The sequence below is a fragment of the Oncorhynchus keta genome, chromosome 4 (assembly GCF_023373465.1).
Source record: "Oncorhynchus keta strain PuntledgeMale-10-30-2019 chromosome 4, Oket_V2, whole genome shotgun sequence".
Taxonomy (NCBI): domain Eukaryota; kingdom Metazoa; phylum Chordata; class Actinopteri; order Salmoniformes; family Salmonidae; genus Oncorhynchus; species Oncorhynchus keta.
The window spans coordinates 20251431-20271425 of record NC_068424.1 but is presented as its reverse complement, the minus strand read 5'-3'; the positions used below and the strand labels follow the sequence as shown (position 1 = coordinate 20271425).

General features: G+C 41.6%; 1 protein-coding gene across 3 annotated transcripts in view; it reads right to left on the bottom strand.

Moving 5' to 3' along the window:
* LOC118382598 (5'-AMP-activated protein kinase subunit gamma-2-like) overlaps positions 1-19995 on the bottom strand; it is a 102098-nt gene that overhangs the window by 70416 nt on the left and 11687 nt on the right. The window contains exons 1-3 of one of the 3 annotated variants that reach the window (XM_052503708.1): positions 17908-18040; positions 13195-13266; positions 7013-7283 (exon numbers count right to left, since the gene is read on the bottom strand). In XM_052503708.1, the coding sequence (XP_052359668.1) occupies positions 7013-7283; positions 13195-13248 (325 nt within the window). In that variant the 5' untranslated portion in view covers positions 13249-13266; positions 17908-18040. Of the gene's footprint in view, positions 1-7012; positions 7284-13194; positions 13267-17907; positions 18041-19995 lie in introns of those variants that run through there. The other 2 variants (XM_052503704.1, XM_052503706.1) reach the window with 2 other exon arrangements.

Sequence of the window (19995 nt, the reverse complement as noted above, 5' to 3'; positions counted from 1 at the left end):
TGTGTCTGTTGCCCCTTGTCTGTGCTCCTGTAGAATACTGGTTGAGGGCTGGAGATGATGTAGTTAATTATTCCTTGCCCTCAAACATTCGACCACCCGTCAGAGATGATTGCAATACAGTCTGCTTTCTCTATGATTTGCTTGACCTTCACTTGAACTCTGTTGAACTCTGCATCCAGCAAATTAGTAGATCAAACATGTCTGGTTGGACGGGTGTATGCTGGGCGAAGAACATTCAGAAATCTCTTCCAAATGAGAAATAAATAAATACATTTCCACATACAGATAAATAGTCAAGCAGTTAGATTAAACAACTCCTTTGTAAGATAAATTATAAAAAATGAAACATGTATGGAAACAGGTGAGTTAACACTCCTCAGTTAGTAGGCTCAAGCAAGCTGAAACCCACATGCTAGCAAAAACTAGCAGAAATAGTTAACTTCTTCGAGATAGGGGGCGCTCTTTTAATTTTTGGATAAAAATCGTTCCCATTTTAAACAAGATATTTTGTCACGAAAAGATGCTCAACTATGCATGTACTTGACAGCTTTGGAAAGAAAAAACTCTGATGTTTCCAAAACTGCAAAGATATTATCTGTGAGTGCCCCAGAACTAATGCTACAGGCGAAACCAAGATTAAATTTCATACAGGAAATGGTCCAGATTTTGAATGCCCTGTGTTCCAATGTCTCCTTATATGGCTGTGAATGCGCCAGGAATTAGCCTGCACTTTCTGTTGTTTCACCAAGGTGTCTGCAGCATTGTGACGTATTTGTAGGCATATCATTGGACGATTGACCATAAGAGACTGCATTTACCAGGTGTCCGCCTGGTGTCCTCCGTCGAAATTATTGCGTAATCTCCAGGTCCATGCGCATTCCATTTTCTTCAGAAGAGAAACCAAACTGCCACGAATGATTTATCGTCGATAGATATGTGAAAAACACCCTGAGGATTGATTCTAAACAACGTTTGCCATGTTTCTGTCGATATTATGGAGTTCATTTGGAAAAAAGTTTGCGTTGTAATGACTTAATTTTCTGTTTTTTTCTTACCCAAACGTGATGAACAAAACAGAGCGATTTGTCCTACACAAATAATCTTTTTGGAAAAACGGAACATTTGCTATCTGAGAGTCTCCTCATTGAAAACATCTGAAGTTCTTCAAAGGTAAATTATTTTATTTGAATGCTTTTCTTGTTTTTGTGAAAATGTTGCATGCTGAATGCTAGGCTTAATGCTATGCTAGGCTATCAATACTCTTACACAAATGCTTGTTTAGCTATGGTTCAAAAGCATATTTTGAAAATCTGAGATGACAGTGTTGTTAACAAAAGGCTAAGCTTGAGAGCTAATATATTTATTTCATTTCATTTGCGATTTTCATGAATAGTTAACGTTGCATTATGCTAATGAGCTTGCGGCGATAATTACACTCCTGGATACAGGTTTTTTTCGTAGCCAAACATGATGAACAAAACGGAGCAATTTGTCCTACACAAATAATCTTTTTGGAAAAACTAAACATTTGCTATCTAACTGAGAGTCTCCTCATTGAAAACATCTGAAGTTCTTCAAAGGTAAATGATTTTATTTGAATGCTTTTCTTGTTTTGTGAAAATGTTGCATGCTGAATGCTAGGCTTAATGCTATGCTAGGCTATCAATACTCATACACAAATGCTTGTTTAGCTATGGTTCAAAAGCATATTTTGAAAATCTGAGATGACAGTGTTGTTATCAAAAGGCTAAGCTTGAGAGCAAATATATTTATTTCATTTCATTTGCGATTGTCATGAATAGTTAACGTTGCGTTATGGTAATGAGCTGAGCTTGAGGCTATAAATAGGATCCCGGATACGGGATTGCTCGTCGCAACAAGTTAGAAATGATTTAAACACACTTTGCTGTAGGCTACTATTAACTAGTTAACAAAAAATAATGTATGTCAAAATATGTTCACCCCACCCAGTATTGTGATCAAAACTTACCAGAAAGAATGTAGTCCTTGGCTCAGACAGTGTAGTAGTGTGGGCTCGATAGTATCTCATTAGTGCAAGATCTTGAGAATCAATTGTACATGTGATGGAAGAATGCACTGTGCATACAGAGGGTTGCAATTCCATTGAATTGGGGATAGTTTAACCAAAATATGCCCCAAGACCTAGAATTGCCTTATGTGTATCCCACAAAAAGGTTAACTGTTATAAGCTAACTTTTTGATGAATTTAAGCAAAATTGGCCTCACCCAGAAACCCAGAAACATTTAGCATTGAATAATTATTTTTCTTAATTAACAGGGGGAATCCAGGCAAAAGAAACACACACCTGTTTAGGCAAGGTGCTGGCTTGAAAAAGAAAAGGAGAGCCACACATTCTAGGAGCTCAGATGCAATCATTTAATAACCTTATAACCAACGTTTCGACAGACAAGCTGTCTTCATCAGGGTAGAATAACAAACACTGCGGGTCACTAGTTTATATAGTGTCAAAGTACACACACAGGTGTCTGTAATTATGACCGGGTGTGGCTTGACATCATTGGTTAATTTTCTGATATAAATAGAACATACAAAAAAAGAGGAGTGGATAGAATGGGATCATAGATACAATTTTGCTACATAGGCCTACAAACATGTACAATGAATAGCATAATCACAAGAATTGCTTCAGATCAAAGTCTATGTTGAGACCGAAGGGAGCAAGGGTCTTTAAATTTAAAATCCAGACAGCCTCTCATTTTAACAATAAATTGTCAATGGTGGGATGTGGGAAAAGTCCAAATTCGTCTTTTCTGTCAACAGTATACAGCTCTGTCATCCTCAGAGGTTAGGGGAGTATTGGGGGAACTCGAGCGTAGTATCAGTGAAGAGCGGCAAGGCAATGTAGGCCTCCAGGCTAATTTAGCTAAATTATGTCAGGACCTGGGTAGTTTTTCCAGGTTAAAGCAAACAGAGCTAGGTGCTCCATGCTCAAGAAGATGGATGCTCCCAGCTCCTTCTTCTTTGGTTTGGAAAGACAGAGCGGTGAAGCCAAGGGTATGCATTGTCTGCAGCTGTCAGATGGACGGGTGACCTCTGTGATAGGGGAGATGCGGGAGCGGACTGTGGAGTTTTATACTGAGTTGTATAGGGCAGAACTGTGTGATTCTATGTGTGCTCAGGTTTTATTTGCAGAACTCCCTAAGATCTCTCTGGCCCAGAGGATGAAGTGAACTGTCAGAGGCCATAACCCAGACTCTCCTGCCCAAAAAGGGGACTTGTGTGAATTTAAGAACTGGAGGCATGTGGCATTGCACTGTGAGGACTACAAGATATTTGCCAAGGTCCTTGCCAACAGACTGAAATCCCAACTAGACTCTATAGTACACAAGGACCAGACATAATGTGTACCGGGACGCTCAAGGACATGTTGGACATGTCGAGAGTTTCAAATGTGAACTTTGGACTGGTTTCTCTAGACCAAGAGAAAGCTTTTGATAGAGTGGACCATGAGTATCTGTTTAATGTGATGTTTGGTTTTGGGGAAAGGTTTTTGGCTTGTGTGAAAATGTTGTATGCTGGGGCGTCATGTATGGTCAAGGCGGGAGGGGGGCTCAGTAGGCCAGTCTGGGTGATGCGGGGCATTAGACAAGGATGCCCTCTATTGGGCCATTATATACACGATTCATTGAGCCTTTTCTGGGCCTCCTACGCAGGAGACTGCAGTGAGTGTGCTGGACAGGTATGGGTGTTTTGACAGGCATAGCAGTGTCAGCTTACGCAGATGATGGTTCGGTGATGGTCAGGATATGCAGGCACTAGAAAATACTCTGAAGGTGTACGAGTGAGCTTCGTTGGCTAAGGTGAATTGGGGCAAGAGAACGGCTCTGTTATGTGTGGGCATGGAGGAATAGCTTCCCGGGGGTTTGTAGTGGTACAGGTATTCGAATAAGGAAAGGGCCAAATGTGTGTTGTTGAATTTTCTGTTTGCTCAGGCATGTTTGGCTATTTGGCTAACAAGGAGGAACAGGGTCAAAGTGGGGGGATAACAGACCCTTTACTATTATTTAATAGGATGGTCTCTGTGCGCCTTAGGGTGGAATTTGAGTTCTATAAAATGATAAAAAGTGTGGAGATGTTTAAGGACATATGTGTCGGGGAGGCCGTTTGTATAGCTAGGGAAGGTGGGTTGGATATACGGTTGTAGAAATGGTGAGGTTTTGGTTATTGTGATGTGTGATGTGGTTTTGTATCGTGGGGTAGAGGGCAAGGTGAGTATGCAGCACAGAGGATTTTTGTTTTTAAAGGGGGGTGGGGCTAGTGAGGTTTAATGAAATGAGGACGTATCATATAAAATCATCTAAGTATCTCTCTCTCTAAAGAAAGGGGTTTCAGCTGCTCCGTTTGCTCCAATGCTCAGGCACCTATGCACCTCACGAAATCTCAGGTACGGTAACACATAGCGACAAGAGCAGTAGAAAACTGTAACAACACAATTTGGAGATATATTACAGATTATAGATTTCAACAGGAATCACTTTAGTCCATGTCAAATGAGATCTCAAGTTATATATGAGATCCTTTTTAGAACTGCAAATATAAGCTAAAAACTGTGACAGACAAAACAAATACAAATGTCATTGAACCATAGCAAACAAAACAAAAAATCTTCCTTCCTTGGAATGGAATAGAGTACATTTCGTGTGTCACAAGGCAGTCATAAGCAGCAACTTTTCCTCTGGGTCAAGACTTTGGGCAAATGTGAGGTATTCTCCAGAGACACTAACACAAACTCTGCTGATTCACATTATGTCAGTATCCGCACTAGGTGAGTTACTTTTGCATTGCCTAGTGCTCCGGGTGGGTGGAGATTTTAGGACCAATGGAACGGTCTAAACTGCACAAACTCCGCCCACCCGGGCCACCGGGGTATTGCAAAACGAACTCGCCCACTGATGCAGTATGACTCTGCCATGGGAGGGGCGGCAATATATCGACCAATGAAATGACCTGACTATAAATACCACAGAGAGAAAAGTTTATATTGAACTAAGTTGGACTGTCATGTGGTATAAGGTCATTCCAGTGTATCCCAATGTTTTGCCTTCCAGGCCTAATGGTACCAATAGCGGAGGTGCATAAAGATAGCGGCCTCCGTGCACTTACCACCAATTCCTTGTTTTGCTAAATTCACTGTATTATATTTTGCTCTCAGTTACTTATTTTTTATTGTCATTAGCAGAGTATATAGGATCCCAATTTTAGCTTCCAGAACCTGCAATTGGAAAACACTGAAAGGTTGAAGAGGGGTAAAACAATGAATTAATATCTGAATTCTCCCATCTTTATGCAGAGGGCCTGGATGTTGCTCTGGGGGAATTTGCAAAATGCTTGTAAAACTTTAAAATAATCTAGGGGAAAGACTGGCTCTATCTAGCAATCATAGTTGATACAGAAAACTCCAGTCTCCACAACCATTACACCCAAATGTCAAGAGTAATGTAGCTGTTCTTAACATACAGGCAATGTATGCATTTTCCTTTTGTATCCCAATTATGTAATTTGCATGTTTTTCAAGTCAGATATTGTGTTAAACTATAGACCCTGGTTCGATTCCAGGCTGTATCGCAGCTGGCCGTGATTGGGAATCCCATAGGGCGGTGCACAATTGGCTCAGCGTTGTTCGGGTTAGGGTTTGGCTGGGGTAGGCCGTCATTGTAAATAATAATTTGTTCTCAACTAACTTGCCTAGTTAAATTAAGGTTCAAATAAAACATTTAAATAGCCGTCATTACAGGCGTCAGTTGTAATTGGGTGGCGGGTAGCCTGGCGGTTAGAGGTGAGCCAGTTCGAGTCCTGGGTCTGATGAGGAAAATCCGGTGGGAAGTGAGCTGGCAACCAGAGGGTTGCTGGCATCTGCCATTGCTGCCATTGCCTGCCGTTGTGCCCTTGAGCAAGGCACTTAATCCCAGCCAACAACAGCTCCCTGGGCGACCATTGTGGCAGCCCAACTCACCACTCCAACAAAAACTTGTTCTTGTATGCTTGTGTATATGTGTCTTTCGGAGGGGTTAGGTTAGAATCGGAAGACAAATTTCCGTTGGACAATTGACCAATAAAGTGATCTTAATCTAATGGCAACATATATCAATTACATAACAGCCATGAGTTAGCTAGAATTGTGTGATCAATTATTAAATCGTCACCCTAAGGAGGACCTCTCTCCATGCCACTATAATGACAAAATAACGGTCATATTCCAGAGATCTACACACCTGGTACTTCAGGTAAAAAAAATAATTAAAGGCATGTCCACCTATTAAACACTAAACTCATGTACTTGGTCTTGTAGCTCTACTTATGTACTTATGTCCTCTGAAATGAGGCGAACGTAAAGGGATGCAACTGCAAGTCAATGTGTGGGAGGTGAGAGACGAAAGGCTGGCAAGCCGAGCAAAAAGTACATCCCCCCCAGCAAGCAAGTTCACCACCAGTCCACCAGAAACAACATCTCCTCTGACAACAACAATATCCATCTCTAGACTATAGAATACAAATTCATTTAATGATAAAAGACATCATTTTGTTGCATTCTATGTCAAATGATGATGGATCCCACAATAATACCCATAGAACAGCATATCCACACGGTTCACCTGACACAACCTATAGGAACGAGCATCACCCCCTCAACCACATGCCCAATACACAACGCAGGCATTTCCGTCTACCATCCTAAAACAACCTAAAAGTACACAAACACTAATTACCACAGAAGCAGAATAACAATTTGAGCCAAATTGTAGTTTGTATTCCCCCCCCCCATTCACACACATACTGCTCATATACTGCGCATATGTGATCGACCAGAGTTTGAATCTGTTTTTTCCTGCGCGCCACAGTACTATATTAGCCTTTTGAGCTAAAGCCTAGGTATTAAGTTGGGGAGCTAACACAACTCTACAGGTTTAAATAACATATGAGCGTGGTTCACAGAACCAACGCTGTTGGGGTTAGAGCAACTGGTCTTACCTTTCCTGGCCCTGGAGAAGAGCTTGATGCTGATGGGAGAGGTGGAGTTAGAGTCTCTGGAGGAGGAGCGGAAGATGCCGCTGAAGCTCAGGCGACGAGGCGACTTGGGTGGGGAGTCCTGGTGGTACGAAGGGTAGGGAAAGATGGTTTTGGGGGAGCCTGGGCTGTTCTTGGTCCTAGCAGGGGCCGACTTGGGACTGGAGGGCCGACTGAAGGGCCCCCGCGCGAAGAAGCCTTTGGTCGGGCTGGCTGAGTGGCAACTCCCATCATCCTGAGGTAGAAAACAAAGAGTTTACTGATCGCTTTGTAGGAAACAAGGCTTTTTTGCTCTCCTTTTGACAACACAACTTTACAGCAGTGACATGAGAGAGTATTGATTAAGATCTAGACTATGTTCAATCACAGAGAATAAGCACTTTTGGTGGCAACATGTCAAAAGTACATAAAATGCACAATTCAATATAGCCATTTCATTCTCAAATTAGACACAGCTGGAACCTATTAAGGAGGATTAAGAAGAGGGAAGGGGTTTAACTTTAATTTCACGTCATTCCTGGTTGAGAGGAAATAGCTCCCATTCTCTGTTTCAAGAGATAGACAACCAGGTTGAACACATTTATCTTCAATTTATCTAGCACTTTGCCATGCATGGGGGTGTCCAATCTTCAATGCTCAAAGGCAGGACTAAGCCAAAATAATTGGTTCAATGTCAAAAGTTTACTGTCCTGATTTATAAGTTCCTTGTAATGTTTTCCTCGTCAGATAGAAAACTGGTTACTAGTATGAACCATTAACAAATCTGGGACCTTCTTGAAATAATTGAACATATGAATTTATGTGCCAAAAAGGTCTACTGTAGGGCTCCCGAGTGGCGCAGTGGTCTAGACACTGCATTTCAGTGTAAGAGGCACTGGATCATATCCAGGCTGCATCACATACGGCCGTGATTGGGAGTCCCAATCTGACTTACCTAGTTAAATAAAACAATAGAAAATACTGGAAACGGGCTCCTTTCAGTAAACAATAGAGTTAGAGATGCAATGAAGACGGTCTGTTGTGCTTTCCCCTCGGTGATATATTGCAGAGTGTAGTTTCACTGTCTGAGAGTGTCTGGAATATCAAGATGATTCCAAGAAATGTTTATCAGGTCTTTGCTGAATAATTACAAACGTTCAAGCAGTTCTGAGTCAGAGGTTTTGATGTGAGGGCAAATATAGTCCATTATTATTATCAGATGAGAGCCAAACGCTGCTGAGAAGATTCACCCAGCATAATCAATGTGAGGAGTGACTCAACCTTTATAAATATGAATATGAATATGGCACAGATGGCTTCAGGGTTGCATCAAATCATATACAAAGCTTTTAAGCCGTGCAGTAAGAATGTAGAGATTTAAAATGATACATATGAAGAAAATGTTACTAAGAAAAGGTGAGTGTAGTTGGAATGGACTGCTCATTCTTGTAGTGCTACTTTTGGAATGTAAACCACTAGGGCTGCCTTGACACAGGAAGCCCAATTCTGATATTTCTTCCACTAATTGGTCTTTTGACCAATCATATCAGATCTTTTCACATCGGATCTTTTTCAGAGCTCGTCTGATTGTTATTTTCACAATCTGGAAAAATATGAGAAACAATGCATGGGCTTTATTTACTATAAACCTATTATTCTGTATTATGTACAGTTCAGCAACTCGGGGTACAACAGTCAGTATGGGAACAAAATAGGTTACGTACTAAATGTACTAAAACCTTGGGAGGAAATCAACAAAGGGAAATGAATAAATGTGATCTACTACACACCATTTCCTTGAAAGCTATCGGCTTATCTTTTTCAACAGCCTTCACTGGTTATCTTGTTTTTTTCCTGATTCCCTGTCGGCCCTGTAGCTTCTGCTACAAAACCAGGAAAAAGGGTCCGACCTTCATGCTCCAAGGTGAGAGACGCAGGACGACAGAGAAGATTCTGTCTGAGGTAAGACCTAACTCTTGATCCAAACAAACACTGCATTAGAAGGGAACCACGAGCAGTGCTCTTTCTGTTGTTAACATCCCAACACACGCACCTTCCCTCAGGCAACAAAACAATGGAGCAGAAAATGTATAGGTCTACCATACAACAGTGTTTCATCCAGCATTGCACAGGCAAGACCTCTCATGTTTCAATTGATCCTATTGGTGCTAGGATGTTGCTTTGAAGGCCTTTCACCGCCAGCCTGGAACATAATGTAGGGGACAGACTGCCAATACATTGTTCATGGATGACAGTCTATGGCAGTCGTGTTAAACAACACAAAGAGTTAAAGACTTAATTCAAAACCAGGTTATTAGAACAGAGTGTAGCTCTATCCAGTTAAGAATAATAATGGAAACACTTAAATGAGGACACTGCCATTTGCACAATCAGGTGTGAATGAGATTATTGATTAGATTGGGAACAATGCCAAATGTAGAGCCATCCATCTCCGCATGGCAACACTGTCCCTCTACAGTCCCTGTATTGACAGGTAGGTCCGCTGTAACATGTCTCCTGATGACGTCTCTGTCACATTCTTCATTTGAAAATGTACAGTGCGTGCACAGTTTGTATGTGAAGGTTCAGATAGAGGCCACCATCGTCAGCACCAGGGGCATACACACTTGGGAGCCAGGCCCACCCAATCAAATATATCAAATATATATTATGCTCTTTACTTGTCACTAACTAGGTCTCCATCTTATTGGCGACGGATTTGGATACTTTAAAATCTGCATAAAAACAATATGTGCATTTTCCCACCAGAGATGTCATTCCATCAAAATGTACTTTTTATTTTTTTATTGAACCTTTATTTAACTAGGCAAGTAAGTTAAGAACAAATTCTTATTTACAATGACTGCCTACCTCGGCCAAACCCGGACGACACTGTGCGCCGTCTGAGCGTTGCACATAAAAATACGTATTGCACATAAAAATACATTTTGCGGTTAAATTCCCATGTTTTTTAAATAAAAATACAAAAATACAAAATACAAGTTACATGGGTTTTCATCACATTTTTAACTCTACTGATGGTTTTCTCACCAAAATAATTGTGTTGTATTGCGAGTGTGCCGACTGGTATTGCCACGTGCGCTCTAGCCAACAGCTGGCAAATACGGATAATACGGGCAAATATGGATAAAATATTTTGTTCTATTTGTCAAACGGCAGCCAAGCATCGATGAACATGTCACCAGAAAAAGACCCTCGGTATTTATTGGAAAGGAGCATCAAGCTAATCACCTTGCACTTTCACCACCCTGGGAAGTTCATAACATCATAACTTATTTCATCTGTAGCCTAAGAAACTTCATGCTTTAGCGAAGAGTCGTGTCATTGCATATCATTGCGTGACTTGATTTTGATATGATGGTTATTATATCAATATTTAGACATAAGTGTTTCTACCATCATTTTGCATATAATTAATTTTACAGACAGAAATAGATCCTACCTTGTCTAGCATATTTTGAAGGTCGATATTTGGAAAGTTAACTGACAAAGTTCCAGTTTCTCTGCAAAAAAATAAAAATCTCTTTTTCAAGACCCTGTCTTTCAAAGATAATTTATAACTTTATAACTTCACAGATCTTCATTGTAAAGGGTTTAAACACTGTTTCCCATGCTTGTTCAATGAACCATAAACAATTTATGAACATGGACCTTTGGAACGGTCGTTGAGACACTAACAGCTTACAGACGGTAGGCAATTAAGGTCACAGTTGTGAAAATTTAGGACACTAAAGAGGCCTTTCTACTGACTCTGAAAAACTCCAGAAGAAAGATGTCGAGGGTCCCTGCTCATCTGCGTGAACGTGCCTTAGGCATGCTGCAAGGAGGCTTGAGGACTGCAGATGTGGCCAGGGCAATAAATTGCAATGTTTGTACTGTGAGACAGCGCTACAGAGAGGCAGAACAGACAGCTGATCGTCCTCGCAGTGGCAGACCACGTGTAACAACACCTGCACAGGATCGGCAATGTCCGCAATGGACTGAGAGAGGCTGGACTGAGGGCTTGTAGGCCTGTTGTAAGGCAGGTCCTCACCAGACATCACCGGCAATAACGATGCCTATGGACACAAACCCACGGTCGCTGGACCAGACAGGACTGGCAAAAAGTGCTTTTTCACTGACGAGTCGCGGTTATGTCTCACCAGGGGTGATGGTCGGATTCGTGTTTATCGTCGAAGGAATGAGCATTACACCGAGGCCTGTACTCTGGAGCAGGATCGATTTAGAGGTGGAGGGTCCTTCATGGTCTGTGGCGGTGTGTCTCATCGGACTGAGCTTGTTGTCATTGCAGGCAATCTCAATGCTGTGCGTTACAGGGAAGACCTCTCTCATGTGGTACCCTTCCTGCAGGCTCATCCTGACATGACCCTCCAGCATGACAATGCCACCAACCACACTGCTCGTTCTGTGCGTGATTTCCTGCAAGACAGTGTTCTGCCATGGCCAGTGAAGAGCCCGGATCTCAATCCCATTGAGCACATCTGGGACCTGTTGGATCGGAGGGTGAGGGCTAGGGCCATTCCCCCAGAAATGTTTGGGAACTTGCAGGTGCCTTGGTGAAAGAGTGGGGTAACATCTCACAGCAAGAAGCAAAACAGCAAATCTGGTGCAGTCCATGATGAGGAGATGCACTGCAGTACTTAATGCAGCTGGTGACCACACCAGATACTGATTGTTACTTTTGATTTTGACACCCCCTTTGTTCAGGGACTCATGATTCCATTTCTGTGTCCCTTTCACATGTCTGTGGAACTTGTTCAGTTTATGTCTCAGTCGTTGAATCTTGTTAAGTTCATACAAATATTTACACATGTTAAGTTTGCTGAAAATAAACGCAGTTGACAGTGAGAGGACGTTACTCTAATAAAAAGGTTGGATGGAAACCTAGCTAGTATTCCAACTGGACATTATTTGTCTTTTTATCAAAACATGCAAACACCATCAGATTCATAGCATGCTGGGTTAGTCAGATTTGATTAAATATAACAGAACAGAATGACATTCACTCTCATGGGATGGGTTGCCAAAAATAACTGAAAGCCACACCAATATGCCAAGCCAAGAATATGACTGCATTGAGGCATAATGTCACTGTACTTCTATGGGTATATGCACCTATTTAATTTGTAATTGAATTTGCTTTAAAAGTGCAACATCTTGTCTTTGCCCCATGGCAAAATCTGTAGAATAGCATGCGATTAGCTATAAAACTGCACATTTTTCTCTTCGCGGCAGCGTAGCCTAGTGGTTAGAGCGTTGGAGTAACCGGAAGGTTGCGAGTTCAAACCCCCGAGCTGACAAGGTACAAATCTGTCGTTCTGCCCCTGAACAGGCAGTTAACCCACTGTTCCCAGGCTGTCATTGAAAATAAGAATGTGTTCTTAACTGACTTGCCTGGTTAAATAAAGGTCAAATTAAAAAAAAAATTAGAACTAATTTCTGGCTACGCCACTGGTCAGCACCAGTGCTCTCAGGTCCTGCTCTAACCAGATGACGCCGCACCAGAACTCTTGATTGCCAGGTCTGGCTCGGGCTTATGTCATCAGTGTGACTAACCCCATTATCCCCACAGAGCACTCATCTGATCAAAGGTGTCAAGGGGTTTAGCTCAGGGTGAAATTAGGGCCATTCCCCGACTTTAAATAGAGACCAAAAGCCTGTGTCAGTGCTGCAATCCCCGCTGGAGCTACAGTAGGCGTACAATTATGAGATGGCATTTTAATCTGGTAATGATGAAAATCAAAAGATTAGGTTTTAATCAAAACTATATTAATTGCGATGGGGATGCTTTTAATTTATATGAGTCGCTCTGGATAAGAGTTAAATGTAACATTTGTCATTATTGTGCAACAGTGCAAAATCACTCAGCAGGAGGCTATTGGTGACATTTCCCTCACACAAAACAGCACTGACCAAATTATGGCCTTTGTGATGAACCCTATCCTGGACCCAAACTGTAAGTACTGTAGCCCACTAAATCACTATATTGTTGAAAAAAACCCCACTAGAGTTGGCTGAAGCACATCTAGACTAGAACATCAGTTTATAAATGAACCCCAACCATCGCTGGATTCTCAATAGTCTATATGAACAGCTGAAAATATAAAAATATTAAATATTGTGCCGGGCTTGGGACATCACTGTACCTTCTGTATGTCGGCCTTATCCACATGGTCGGCATCTCCCTCCAAGAAGGGCATGGCAAATGAGCCGAGGTCCTGTAGACCAAGGAGAGAATGCCGGCGTTAGATAAACATTGGCATTAGTATTGGACTCGTGGCCTCCCACCTCCCACCACCCCCGCAAAGAAAACACTGCCTTCACAAATAATTTATTAGCAAAGACAGAATCCTTTTCCCACCGTTTGTATAACATAACATTTGATTCCAGAAGCATCTACTGCATATAACATTATAAAAACGTAATCTAATATAATATCTAACAATATAATCTCTATGATCATCTAAATCAGAGAGTTGACTTTCGAAGCACACACTCAGTTCCCAAGATCTTGTTTGTGTTAATGACAATGACCTCCAACAATCCCCTTTAGAATGCTGATCTCAAGACTTTTCATGCTCCACTATCATACTTGTGCAGGCAGGAAAAAATGTATTGAATGTGCAATGTTAAAACGGGTTCTTTGAAACCCAATTCCATGAGAAAGTGACTGCCTTTCATCTCTCCCCCACCTAACTGTCATGGTTCCTCCTGACACCCGTCATCATTTTACTCCATTGAATGGAACTATCCTTCTCTCCTTTCACTGCCAAATCCAAAAGGAGTACCTGCCTTGAACATTTCTCCAGAACGTTTTAACTTGGCTAGACTGGCCCCAGATTTGTTTGTACATCCTTGTCACGCCAATTACCATATGAGTTGGCATGAAAGCACACACAGATCTGGGACCAAAATAATGATTGACACCTCAAGACAAAAAGAGCAAGGCCATTGATTTCAGCTTCTAACTAGAAACGGTTTATATTTATAAAAATAGTTAATTTACACTGAACAAAAATATAAACGCAACATGTAAAGTGTTGGTCAAAGTCAAAGACTGTTCTCTCTGCTACCGTACACCAAGTGGTACCAACGCAACAAGTCTGGAGCCAAAAGGACCCTGAACAACTTCTACCACCAAGCCATAAGACTGATAAGTAGTTAGTTAAATAGCTACCTGGACTATTTGCATTGACTCATCACATACACTGCTGGTACTGTTTACGATCGGTCACTTTATTCCTAGTTATATGTACATCTACCTCAATTACCTTGTACCCTGGCACAGTGACTCTGTACTGGTACCCCTTGTACACTGACCAAAAATATGAACGCAACAAGTTGTGGTCCCAAGCTCCCAGAAATGTTCCATACACACAAAAAGCTTATTTCTCTGAAATTTTGTTCACACATTTCTTTACATCCCTGTTACTGAGCATTTCTCATTTGCCAAGATAATCCATCCACCTGACAGGTGTGGCATATCAAGAAGCTGATTAAACAGCATGATCATTACACAGGTGAACCTTGTATTGGGGACAATCAAAGGCCACTCTAAAATGTGCAGTTTGGTCACACACCACAATGCCACAGATGTCTTAAGTTCAGGGAGCATGCAATTGGATGCAATATCCACCAGAGCTGTTGCCAGATAAATTCATTTTAATTTCTTTACCGTAATCTACAACTGTACCGGGCAGATGGCAGACAGTGTGTATGGCATCGTGTGGGCAAGCGGTTTGCTGATGTCAATGTTGTGAACAGAGTGCCCCATGTTGGTGGTGGGGTTATGGTATGGGGAGGCATAAGCTATGGATAGTGAACACAATTGCATACTCACCAGACATGTCACCCATTTAACATGTTTGGGATGCTCTGGATCGACGTGTACAACAGCGTGTTCCAGTACCCACCAATATCCAGCAACATTGAACAGCCATTGAAGAGGAGTGGGACAACATTCAATCAACAGCCGGATCAACTCTATGCAAAGGAGATGTGTCGCGCTACATGAGGCAAATGGTAGTCACACCAAATACTGACTGGTTTTCTGATCTACGCTCATACAAGTTATCTGTGACCAACAGATGCATATAGTATCTGTATTCCCAGTCATGTGAAATCCATAGATTAGGGCCTAATGAATTTATTTAAATTGACAGATGTCCTTATATGTAACTCAGTAAAATCTTTGAAATTGTTGCATGTTGTGTTTATATTTTTATTCAGTGTATACAGTGCTTTCGAAAGAATTCAGACCCCTTCCCCTTTTCCACATTTTGTTACGTTACATCCTCTTCATCAATCTACACACAATACCCCATAATGACAAAGTGAAAAACAGGTTTTTCAATAAAAAAATGTTTACATAAGTATTCAGACCCTTTGCTATGAGACTCGAAATTGAGCTCGGAGGCATCCTGTTTCCATTGATCATCCTTGAGACGTTTCTACAACTTGATTGGAGTTCACCTGTGGTAATTTCAATTGATTGGACATGATTTGGAAAGGCACACACCTATCTATATAAGGTCCCACAGTTGACAGTGTATGGCAGAGCAAAAACCATGCCATGAGGTCGAAGGAATTGTCTGTAGAGCTCCGAGACAGGATTGTGTCGAGGCACAGATATGGGGAAGGGTACCAAGAAATGTCTACAGAACACAGTGGCCTCCATCATTCTCAAATGGAAAAAGTTTGGAACCACCAAGACTCTTCCTAGAGCTGGCCACCCGGTCCAACTGAGCAATCGGGGGAGAAGGGCCTTGGTCAGGGAGGTGACCAAGAACCCGATGGTCACTCTGACAAAGCTCCAGAGTTCCTCTGTGGAGATGGGAGAACCATCCAGAAGGACAACCGTATCTGCAGCACTCTAACAATCAGGCATTTATGGTAGTGGCCAGATGGAAGCCACTCCTCAGTAAAATACAGCCAGCTTGATGTTTGCCTAAAGGCACCTAAAGGACTCTCAGCAACACTCCCCATCCAACCTGACAGAGCTTGAGAGGATTCCACAAACTACTGCTTCAACAAAGTACTGACTAAAGGGTCTGAATACTTCTGTAAATGTGATATCTGTTTTTTATTCTTAATACATTTGTAAAAATGTCTAAAAACCTGTTTTTGCTTTATTATTATGTGGTATTGTGTGTAGATTAATGAGGGGGGGAAAACTATTTAAACCATTTTAGAATAAGGCTGTAACATAACAAAATGTGGAAAAAGTCAAGGGCTCTGAATACTTTCCGAATGCACTGTAGGACTTGAGAAACATTCTTACCACTCAATGGTCAGAATTGTGTCAGGAGAACAAATCTTTCCTAAATACAAATCCCTCCTTGTTGCCGATGACAACTGACTGACAGGTCCAATCTTGAGTGAACCAACCATGTGCATAAATTAAGGCCAGCCTTTTACCCAATCGCATCAATGATGACAGACACAAATGAATGATGACCTCATAAATCCTACAGATCGTTAGTGTCGGTGACATCACAACCATAAAGATGAACTTCAGCGCTAGTGGCTCTCTGGCCACATCCTAAAAGTCTTTAATCATTTCTTACCTTAGTTGGCATGAGGAAAGGGCCAGAAAGGAAATAAAAATATGAAATCGACCAGGTACTTTAATCTATTAGTGGTTATTACAGAAAGGATAATGAGGAATTGAATCAATTCAACATAATGGGAAACATCCTCTGTCATCCTACTGTTCACTTCTGTCTCATTCTTATTCCAATCCCCCTCTTTGCCCCCCTCTAACCATATATTTTTTTCAAGTTTCTCTGCTAAGAAGTCCATCCATCCAAAATTAAACAAATGAAAATGTGTATCACACACACACACACACAAGGCCCCTGTACCATATCTGGAGTGTGTGCATCTTAACCCTACCCTGATCACAGATCTATTTGTGCTGTCTTGCCAGAGTGGTCCAGGGTCATAAACAGTTTGCAATACAGCACAAACAGACTAGGGACCAGGCGATCTTAACCACACGACATGCTGTTCCCAGCTGGTCCAGATTGGTTGACCTTGCACTCATGTTTGTCAGTTGAACCTTGATGCCTGTGCCAGACCCCCTCGTGTTGTCTGTGGTCTACAGTACACACTCTTAAAACAGAAACAGGACAGCCCAAGATACAATTCCAAGTTAGACCGCTCCGCTGAAGGCCACGTGAAATCCGGGAAAGGCTTGAATTGTACACTGTGCACTTAGTTTTCCTAAAAGTCTACACACTGATAATAAATGCATTAACAAAGTTCTTAGTCCGGATTTGATTATTTTGCACTTTGTATCACATGCCTATTTAAAAATACCTTCACAATTAAAGGATTGTAGATAATGCAACTTTTAAAAAAAATGAAATACCCTGGGAATCAGTGTTTTTGTGTTTTCATTCCACTTCTACTAATCAACTAATCACAGTCTTTAACCAAGACATTGATTAGAGAAGTGTCATGTAAAAGTGACAAAGTATATCAAACAACATTTCTGTAAATATTTCCATCTGTAGACCCTGGGATCAGCTGTGTTACTGTTTTGTTGGAACAAAAGCCTGCACTTAAACCTGCCCTTGTAGGGCAATATTCCCCACCCCTGGTTTACAACATAGTGGGAGAAACAATTATACGTTTTGAAATGAATGGAAATGGGGAATTGCATCATTGGATCCAGCTACTACAGTGGATCCAGCTACTACATATTCTGAGCAAGTAACAAATAGAACCTTGTAACAAATATTCCCCACAGGACTTTGATTTCTCTTCTCATTCCAATCACCATCTCCTCTTTGCATGTCTTCAGTTTAGAGCACAAACCCAACTCCAGTCCAACACTCACATACTTTTTAATTTACCTTTACTCCCAAAGTGCAGAACAACCAGCAGAATCCCCTCTGCCGTTCATATGTTTCTGAACAACTGCGTGTTCTTATCTACGTGCAGGCAAGAGGAGAATGACAAGTGGAGAAAAACCTCCTTCCCCCAAGACCGGAGCTAACTTTGACCTTCCTCCTCCAGCCTTGAAAAGCAGTCTGGGAAAAAAAACCTGCCTTTCGGTATCGAGAGAAAAACCAATTGCCAGTGATGCTAATCTGTTTGAGCTCTAAAAATCACAACTCAAAGTCTAGCTGCCTAAACAGTAGCCTTTCCCTGAGCGCAAGGCTAGTCCAGTGTTGCATAATGAGTACTTAGCTCTGCTGTAATGAGATAGTTAACAAAAGTGCTGCCTCAAGCGCTTACAAATCCTATTTGATGAACCTCATAGGGGAGAGAGATAAAGAAGGATCTTAGTCCCCCCTCCATCAATCCCTGTTCCTCTGTCCTACTCTTCTCTATGGTTGAGTGTAGTTGGATGACTCAGCTAATGGATAACTGGCTAAGGCCTGCAGACTGTACGATTGTAACCGTCTAATGCCTCGATTTTACAGTCCCAGACAAATTTTACATTGTGGGCAAATTCTTAGGTCTGTAAACAATTGTCGGACGTCTTGGCTCGTTCAGCATGACAGGGTCTAGATCTGCTGATTAAGTACCACTACATGCAGTCGTAGGCTCTGACAAAGTTTTGCCAGTGGCAGAAATGTTGAGCCTTTATCATATAGTGTGGCTGTTGTGAAGGCGTCAGCATGCTTCTGTTCGGCTGAACCGAACGAGTGTGCTCGCTCACATGCTCCCTTAAAAAAAGCGGCAATAGTACTGTTTGTCCATTTTGAAACACCGTAGCCAGTATACATTTCCTCCAAATAGTCAGAATTAATTTAAAGTAACTCAAGAAATCTATCATTAATCTTGACGTTTTTACTGAGTACATATTAGTCACGCAATTTTACATCTAAGATGTTTGGTGCAGTATTTCTTAAAGAAAAAATGTACATGAAAACGAGTCGTCTCTCGGTAATGACAACAAAGACTTTATTGAAGAATCCCTGCTGCTGACCAATCACAGACGAAGGGGCATAGACTTCGGGATCTGAACTTCGGCTTGCCTCTATAAAAAATGCTGTGTGCCCGAACAGCTGAAAAAAAATCCTAATTGAAGTCCAAAACGAACAAAAACTAACAAAATGTCATCATAATATATGCAAAAACTCCTCCGAACTATTTCGGACGCTTTATCGAGCCAATCCCGGCAACTGAACAACAGGAACATGGTGGGAAATGACCCCATGCTTTTTAAATTCAAAAGTAAACTATAGAATTCACACATTATATCATGAAAAGTTGGTGCAAGTAATGGGCTATGTCTAGAAAAAAAGAACAAACACACCTCGAATATCAAAATTGCAATAATGGCAATAATTATGTGGAGTCGCAGATCACATTCAAGCTACGGGGCTTCTATTTGGAGTCAGCGTTTCCATGTTGTGATGTCTCTCTTCAATTTGAGAGGTGAGCGTTTCATTATGAGGAATGCACAGTTACAGAGGTAGGAACAGTATTGTCTGTCAATCATCAACAGATTCTTATTGTTCTTTCATGCCACAGATGATCCATTATATTGACCAGATACTCTATTGGCAGCTCTAACAATGAAAATACATGTATTCAAAAATGGAAGGCAATATGGAGGAGGCAAGATAAGGTGGGACCATTTTAACCAATGAGACGGCAGATGCACGTGTGAACAACAGGCACAACACGTGTCCTACTTATATCAGTCCACTCGTAACAATCTAAGCATTGCGAAACTTCTAGTTGATCAAAAAAGTCACACGTAGCAAATAAGCCATAGCATTTTTTGTTAACCAAATTCAACACTCATTGACCTCCATACAAAAACTCCTTGCTTGGTGAGCCCCTTACTCTGTGAAATAAGAAGCCACCTGCTGGAGACGACAGATTTTTGGCCTAGTGATCCCGCTCGCGTCACCTCTTCCTCTCTGGCCATGCTTGAGCCCAGTCAGAGAGGAAAAGGCCAGAATAGTCCCACCTGTTCTTGCCTC